Genomic DNA, 8,802 nt, shown 5'->3' with positions numbered 1-8,802 from the left:
TATATATATAAACTAGTAGAATACTTTCCTCCCTAACTCTGTTAGTTATTACTTCTCTTAAACATAACATCACCGCCGTCCGCGTCGTGAACATTCCAAAGTCTTTTCCAACTAGCTAGCAACTACAATGCTTTATGTTCATCTATTCTGTGCGTTTTTGGTTTCCAATTTCTTCTTTCAACAAGGTTTAAACATGATAAAGATGTGTGCGCGATGGGATAGGAATTAGTCATGGGCGAACGGATGGATGGGCCGGGACGGCGATGAGAGATACTTATTTGCTCGTTATCTTTTCGGAAGCTTATGAACATTATATATATTGTTGAACACTATATTGTTGGATTTCTTCTTCACTTGAAAAGAAATTATTGTGAAACTCTCGTCGGCTTTATATCAGTCGCTGCGAATTGACATTTCATATGCAATTTTCTCTTTGTTTTAGTTAAGCCTTCATTCTTCTACAATCTGCCTTTCTTCCATTTAGCAGTACCTTACCCTATGAACTTCACTCATTCATTTTCGCCACTTGTGCTTCTCCCTCAATCTCTCCTTTGCACCATTAGACAGAAGCTCTACAATATATGTATATAGGTATGTATCTGTATGTACATATAAACATATGCCATTGGGTCGCTACTGGGCCATTTTTCAATGGGTTTGTTCCCCTTGCTTTCTGTTTTCCTTTTTTTTTATTTGCATTCTACTCTTGTTTCTTTATAATCAAATACACACCATAGACTTTTGTTACCGTTATTTTCCAGTTGCTAGAAAAGAACGTCACTCATCAGTTTTTTTATTAACAGCAACGTTCCTTATTATATTTTCCTACAGCGTGTTCAGAAGAGATTGTTACAGAAGGAGGTCCACACATGCTGCATGTCTATTGATCCGCAGCTTTCCGGCATCGCCTTGACTAATTGTAATAAATAGTAATAACAAAGTTGAATACATCAGCGAAGGACCGTTTTCCTGTATCGGGACGTTTCAGTCGTTTTCGCATTTCCATGGTTCAATCAGTTACTTTTTTGCTTAAACATATTAACTATATGCGGCACGTTATTTGTATTCGACCATTTCAATCGATACATAAAAACATAGATGATTTTACATATCTATCGATATAACCTGTTCCACTGACATTCTCTAACAACGAACAAATAGACAAAATGTATGAAATGAGTCATCATCACTGCGATTATTATGATAAGGTATTACTATGCACGAGAGAGGGAAGGAAAGTCACCAAGCTAATACCAATATATACCAATATAAACATTACTATTGTTGCTGATGAGGAGGATACGGTGGGGGGTAATGAATAAACTAGTTTATGTCATAATGCAAATCATAAGGGCAATCATAATGTAATAGTCCAGCTCTAATATATACATATATATATATATACATACACATATATATATATATATATATATGTATGTATGTATATGAATAATAATGTTAAACTTTACTGATTCGTCAGTCAATGTGTTTCTGTTCTTGCTGGATAAGTGGTTGGCTGGTATGTTACTTCTATCTTCATCGATTTCGTTTCCCGTTGGCCGTCCATCATCATTATTAACATGGCTTTTCTCTTAACCAAATGACACAATTCATTTCTCTTATGTTTTTCTCGCTGTTTTTCCAATTGTTATTATTTTTGTTTAAACCTTTCGTAGCACACCATTTTGTTGGGCCTACTACTGAGCCTTGCGATACTTATGATAGGTGTAATGGGGCGGTTTTCCAGCGGCGCCAGGCTGCTGTGATTCTTTTCGACAGCCCTCTTGCATCCAACGTTCGGCTTGGTCTACCTGTTGTGACGTGGCATTGTTACTTAGCCACTGTCGATGCCACGTATCGAAACGCTTTTTCAATTTGAGCGATACTTGTCGGGCTCCATCACGTGCCTTTCGTCGTGATGCCTGATTATACAGTAAGCCAGAATTTTGTACAACAAATACACTCTTATAATTTGCTAATTCGAGTTTGCATGCACTTGATCCTGTAGCTTCGCTTTCGTTCCTCGCTTTGCGTACATCATCGTCTTTTTCGATGGCGCTCGCATGAGCAGTTCGTCGGCGGCGTGCATTTCTCGGCAAAAAAACAGGCTTTTTCGCTAGACGCTCGCGGAGTTCCTCCGAATCTTCCATAGATTTGTCAACAAACTCTGCCCACTTTTCGACGTCTCCCGCCGCTGAGTTGTCATTCGATTCATTCGTCTCGGTGTCGATATACTCGAACGTCACTTTCGCCTCCTGATGGTAGATGAACACCTTATAGCAGCAATCATTAGCCATTTCTTTTTCGCCAGCATTCTGATAATGGTTCTCAGTTGAGGCTCGCATTGCCGTTGTAGAACACGCGCCCCCTGCTCCACCTACCTTACGGTACTGCTGTAGCATGCGAGTGCACGCAAGTGATGTTTCGTCTGAAACCAGATGTTGCAGCTGACGTGTAGCATTCTGCACAACCTTGTCCAACGTAAACGCATGATACGCGTTGATTCCAAACAGCTCACGTAACTGATCTTCGAACTGTGAGCTATCCAGTTGGCCATCTAACAACTGCTTGATCATTTCAACAAACGTACTGAAATATTCTTCCACAGGTACCTGCTGCTGTGGTTTCAGGCGCAAAGCTGTAACAACAGAATCTTTTCGGACAGACTTATCTTTCTCTTCCTCTTTGAGCAATATCTGTGCATATCGGTTGATTTTTGCAAGTCGCTCACATAGTATATGGTGTAGCCGCAGAAACAGATACCAGTGACTGTCGGCCATGAACATTGCGTACGAATCATCTGCTTTTTTGTTCTCAAGATACATGGCGTGTGCTGTGTCGTCGCTTGGTATCGACCCTAGCTCTTCGACTACCTCCTGTTCGCAACCTTCATCATCCGACATGTCCTCAGCTTTTAGATTTAACATCTCTGGGAGTATGCGACGCACAAGCCACTTAATGCGCTGCTTATCTTCCTTATTAACACCAGACTGCCTTCGCACGTAATGTATGATCAAATTCGATGCCTCACCGATCATCTCCCAGTGCGCTGGATACTGCAGTTGAAGGTGTGAACCCGGTGAAGGGTTCTCTTTTGAACACCGCTCTTCATAAACGGTGTCAATTTCGTTGAGTAAATTCTTGGAGCGGATTGTCTTCGAATCTGTTTGCTTGAAGGTCATTCCTTGATGATCAAGCGAACGAAGATAGTATTTATCCATTTGCTCACGCCAGACATTGTTGAAAGCTTTTTGAGCCTCACGCCATTCTTCTTCCTTGCTTTTTAAGCGCTTGAGTACAATGCCTACTGCAACAACAGGATTTTTTCGGAGGCCTTCGATCAGGTCGCCAGCCTTGTCGCCATAGATTCTTCGAATCGCACGTTGGTGAATCGTAGCGGACGTGCCTCCAAGATTCTCATCAAGGCGAAATTTCGACCGCTCTTCAGGCCCCATACGATTGATACGTCTCTGTACAGTCTCAAGTACGCGTATGGTTGCGAGGTTTGCTTCAATCACAATATCAAGTTCAAATCTCTCGTCTTCACAGCGATAAATATGCTCCTCAAACTGCGTCTTTTTCGAACTCACGAACGTTGAGTCCTCGCTCCATGACGGAAAGCTGACCCATGTATCGTTGAGAACCTCGCGACAAAGAGGTGTTCGACCTGAGCATTTCGGTTGTTGGTAATTTTTGGGCAGCGCTCGATATGATGCACCGTAGCGCTTGCAAGCTGAATAGTCAATCTCTTCAGGAGGGCATATTTTTGGCTGATTTGAAGATGTGTCGTTACTTGCTTGGGCACCACTGTTCAATTGGCTTTCAACAATTGGGGCAAAATCTTTGAAACCAATAAAATCTTTAAACCACTTGAATAGGTCTGGAAACTTTCCAAGGAAAGGCGTTACAAGGTGTACTAGTTCGGATTTAGACACAACTTCCTGATTGTAGAGATTGAGGCAACGTAAAAAATTTTCGTACACTTCGGGATTTCGCAAAGCTTTCCGAACCTTCTCGAAGAAGGCATACTCCTTAAGTGTGCCATGCTTGCCGGCGTCACTAATCGTGATTTCTCCTTTACTAAACTTGGTTCGCTTGACAGGCGGAGCGCTGCCAGTACTGGATGAATTAATTTGGGAACTACTGCGCGCCTGCTTTACTGGTAACTGCGTTGGCTGGGCCTGTGCGATTGCCGGCCTTGGCTTTTCCTGCGTTATGTTACGCATTTGATACAACACATGCGAGGTTACTTTACTAAACTCAACAGATGACACCGTCGCAGCTCCATTTGCGTCAGGCAGGAATTTCCCAAATTCCTGCAGTAAGTCATCCTGATCTTCAAAAAGAGCTGCGACCTGCTGATACACTTCAGATTCGGACAACGAGCCACCGGCGTCGCGACTCTTCTGTTCTTTTTGGTATGTGTGTAGAATATCAAGAAATTTTTTGTAGACATCGGGCTGGCACGCAAAGCGGTTTTTGATCTTGTTTACGTAATTGATAGCATGATTGAATTCAACCGGCGCCTGAGTGGGGCTGCGAGGCGGTGGTAGATTTGGAGTTGGGGGTCCATCGGGATGTATCGTATGTGATACTGTGCTGCCAGGCATAGAGATATTTACTTGTTCATTGCCCTGCAACTCAATCTTATAACCAGGCGGGAGGAAGGTGTTAAAACCAACAATTAGCTCAGGATGTCCGCGAAAAAGGTTCGAAACTCGCTGAATAACACCTGGGGTATCAATACTCTGTGATTTGAATTCTTTCATGATGTCTAGAAAGTCGTTGTATACATGCGGCTGACTGCCGAACTTGTACTTGACCAAGTCAAGATATGAAAGGGCATCTTCAACCTTTAAACGTTGACACTGTCCACCACTCGGAGCGCCGTGACCACCTCCAGGAGATGGGGGTGCTGGCTGGCCCCCACCGCCGCGGGGCCCAAAATCTTCTTTAACACTGCCGCCTCTGCCGGGGCCGCCGCCCGTAGCGGCGGAAACCCGGGTCTGACCGTACCCGGAATTCATTAAATTCTATTTACACTCAGCACAATCCCACACGGGCTGCCCGTTTACGAGTTGACCTTACACTTTAATTTGTCCGGCAGATTCACAAAATTTTTACTCAAAATACGGCAGCTGCAACAGCAACCTAGACCATCGCTACACTCGCCATCTTGTAAACAGATATTCGTCGAAAGAGAAAAGCAGACGAATGGTTCTGCAGTACAAAGGACACCAACTGACGTCATAGATTGCGCCATTTTTTCTAATAGCCATTATGCACTCGTCTTGCTTGAACTATTACCGCTCTTTATACCAACTAGTTCAATCCTTGTTATCTCAGCTCCCTATGACAAAATACACGCATAAAAAAAAGACTATTTTTCACATATCCAGCTGCAACCCGAGGTTATGATGGAAGCGCTAACTGAAGTTGTCGCCACCATCGATAACCATTCTATTTAGAAGCAGGTCAGCTGTTATTCATTTTGCAATGTATTTTTCTACATTCCATGTTACAATTTTTACATTACATGTCTAAATTTACACTCAGAAGAATTTTTCAGGGATTTCACTAAGGAATAAACGAAACTGCATGCGTTTGTTCTCCAAAACAGACGTAAAATAGACAAAGCGCTTATGTTTCAGGGAAAAAGCAATCGTTAGTATCGAAAGCAATGGATTTGATTCTATATCTATTTATAGAATCCATAAAGTTATATTTTTTCCTTACTAACCAAGTTCTGTTGCTTAATCGTGCCCCATTTACTAGACTAGTGTGTTAAGACGACATCCGCGCGGCCATTTCCTGCTAGTAATCGGGCTTTTCAAATTTCGTCGCCTACAAATATTAATCTATCTAAAGTTCTACTTACCTTCAAAAACGCTGTTTAACGTGTTATTTCGTAAATTCGACGGCTGTGAGAAAAGCCAGGAACAAAGCTTTGTGACGAGAGTACCTCACCGAAAACAAAAGCTGACGATTGGCGCCGATATTTGAAAAGGTTGTAGCAATAATGCCAATTGAGGCGGTTTGGCGCTCCTGTCAATGGCGTCAATCATTAACAATTACAGTGAAGAAACTACTAAGAATCATTAGGACAAGATGCCATTTCCCTCTCCCGTTTGCTGTTTGTAATGGTTTACCAAGCAGTTTAAATTTACCGATATATTAGCACACTTAGACGACAGTGCACTGTATATCGTAGGTTGTATTTTATACGTTACTGAATCAGTAACTTAGATCACATAGTCGATAAAGACAACGGCAAAAATGAAATTTATCAAGGCCGAATACACATTGAGGCAAATTTTCTGTCAGCTTGTAGACGATATCCCTACCCAATGTCGCTCTTACATCGGGAATTACAAAATATGCCCCGCATTTTCGAATTATCTTAAAAGACAGTACGCTTATTCACTTTTTTAGAATATAATAGTATCATTATGATGCTACATAAAATTGAACCCATGAATATTTAAAAATTTGTTTCGGTCAAGGAAACAAGTTGCGATTCTTTCATAAAAAAATCACTGTGATACAAGGTGAATTTGACAGATTTGACAAAGTCGCCTGGGCGGAGCGAAGGAACATCGGGTAACCTTATTAGTTTTGTAATCAATGGTAGTGAGCGCAAAGAACGTGTGAATCTTATAATTCTGTTTATAGTGCTGAAGGCCATAGCCGTCTCGTCTAAGGGAGAAGGAATGAACATTCAGTTGTCAAGTATGCTCAAAGAAGACAATTGTAACATTTTACCAAACCAGCTAATTAAACTAAAACTTCTAAGTTAGGAGTATTAGTTTGTGGTGTAAATTTCTCCGTAGTACCTAATGGAAAATCAAGTTCTATTTTGAACATATTATACAAAAATGCCCCATTTGTGAAGCTAGCTTTTTTGAAATGAAGTATACACAGTTGGTAAACCAAGTTTGTATAGGTAACTTTATATTAGTTTACTCTAGCAAGCAAGTGGCCAAAACATTTAAATAATAAATAAGAAGTTGCATTACTTCAATGCATAATTGGTTGTCAATGCAAATAACACGCGGTTTACGTTTTTATAATGTATAATGCAAGTCTTTTCAAGCAATACAGTGTCAAACATTGAAGTATAAAATAGTAAATATTAGTATTAAGAAGTTTCACAGCTTTGGAAGAAGTGTTCTCATTTTAAAAGTTATTAAGTTAAAAGCTGAATAAGTTATCCTGATACAACCTAATATTCTATGTTTGAAGCAATGTTTATTTTATGAGAATTTAAATAATCGACTTAATATTGTTTACATAAGTTTATTTATATGGGACTGTCGAAAAAATGCGTTGGATATTCTCTGGCTAGTGATTTTAAAGTAACATATTGCAGGCAAAATGAACCGCGGTTCGACGTTTATGTTATTTTAAAGCCGAGATTTGGCAGTAGTTATTACATTGTTGAATTGCCTTTATACAGATAAAAAAAATACAGCGTCTTGATGATAAGTGAAATTTCGGCAAAGATCACAATTTTTTAAGCTTAGTAAATAAATATAAAAACGATAAAGGCTAAATGCTGCCTAGGCCTTTAAAAAGATTATGCTATTTATGGCCAAGATGTGTTGTCGTAAAAACGACTCAACGAGAGTTCTATAGTTCTAAAAATTTCCAAGTAAAAGATGCTTCTCTTAGTAGGCGATTAATGACGGAAAAAAATTATGAAATTATTGCGAAAACTGAACAAAACCGGTATGTAATATCGCCAAAAACTTAAACATCTGCTACCAAACAGTTTTAAAGCTTTTGGAGAAAGTGGGCTACAAAAAAAAATTGATGTTAGGTTATTGGTGGGGTTAAAAAGGAATTGTGTATTATAGGTTGCCGCTGCTGAGCAAAACGATTGAGTCAAACCTCTATTGTCAACAGCTAATGAGCTTACAGCAAGCCATTAAGAAATCGGCCGAAACTTATGAGAAGAAGCGTTGTCTTCCACTATGACGGTGCCACGCTATGCACATCTTTAGTTACTCGATAAAAACTAAGAAAACTTATATGTACCAAGAAAACTTAGACATCCGCTGTATATGTCGATTACCATCTGTTTCAGTCTTGCAGAACTTCTTTAATGGTGTTAATTTACTTCCAGCGCAGGGACGTAAAGAATCATTTGTTATTTGTTAGTTAGTGCTTTTAGCCCAGAAACCACGAAGTTCTACAGTGCTGAGATTATAATGTCAGCAGAAACATTGTAGAAGGTAATCGATTAAAGCAACGCGTATTTAGTTTGATGATATTACTATAGATGATGAAATATAGAAAACATTTGCTTCAATATTAGCTTAAAATGGTCAATACATTTTCAGTAACTGGACATACCTATAAAGTAATAAATACATTTTGAAATTAAACTTTTTTGCTAAAGTGCATATGAAACCTACTGTGGCGTCTTTAATTTTTTTTACCCCTTATGTTCAACAAAAGTTCGTTGGATATTTTTATTAGATATCTTATTGCCGATGGCGTCTTCAAAGGCATTGTTGATCCATTAGACACAGTGGACACGATATAAACCCCTGCCTTTTGAATAATGGGTTTCTAAATACATATGAAATGCTATACTTGAAATCAGCCAAAAGTCACAAGTTGATCTACCTTGTAGCTTTTAACAGACAATGGGTGTTATACCCACACAGAGGTAATACTGAAAGGTAGTACCGCTACCGAACAGTTTTGGAATCCTATTTTGAGAAAACGCCCACACACAGAGAGTTACGTTCATTCCTTTAAAAACTTATTTAACTAAATAAATGTTTCAGTAAGACA

At 39.7% G+C, this 8,802-nt stretch overlaps 2 protein-coding genes across 2 annotated transcripts in view; both read right to left on the bottom strand.

Annotated features, from left to right (window-relative positions):
• LOC111249333 (mitochondrial inner membrane protease ATP23 homolog) overlaps positions 1-6,039 on the bottom strand; it is an 11,976-nt gene extending 5,937 nt beyond the window's left edge. The window contains exon 1 of the mRNA XM_022803068.2: positions 5,879-6,039. The gene's annotated coding sequence lies outside the window, so the exon portion shown is untranslated. The remainder of the gene's footprint in view (positions 1-5,878) is intronic.
• On the bottom strand, positions 737-5,803 carry Sin3A (SIN3 transcription regulator family member A). Its single transcript, XM_022803067.2, has one exon. It carries the CDS (start codon positions 5,025-5,027, stop codon positions 1,698-1,700), a length of 3,330 nt encoding a protein of 1,109 aa, XP_022658802.1. The 5' UTR covers positions 5,028-5,803; the 3' UTR covers positions 737-1,697.
• Positions 6,040-8,802: the final 2,763 nt, after the last annotated feature.

The sequence above is a fragment of the Varroa destructor genome, unplaced genomic scaffold (assembly GCF_002443255.2).
Source record: "Varroa destructor unplaced genomic scaffold, Vdes_3.0 BEIS01000004.1, whole genome shotgun sequence".
In the NCBI taxonomy this organism is placed as follows: Eukaryota; Metazoa; Arthropoda; class Arachnida; order Mesostigmata; family Varroidae; genus Varroa; species Varroa destructor.
The sequence above is the reverse complement of the archived record's forward strand: the minus strand, read 5'-3'. Positions and strand labels throughout refer to the sequence as shown.

Coding starts and splice junctions, on each gene's coding strand:
- Sin3A (XM_022803067.2), bottom strand. CDS start 5,027: ATGAATTCCGGGTACGGTCAGACCCGGGTTTCCGCCGCTACGGGCGGC.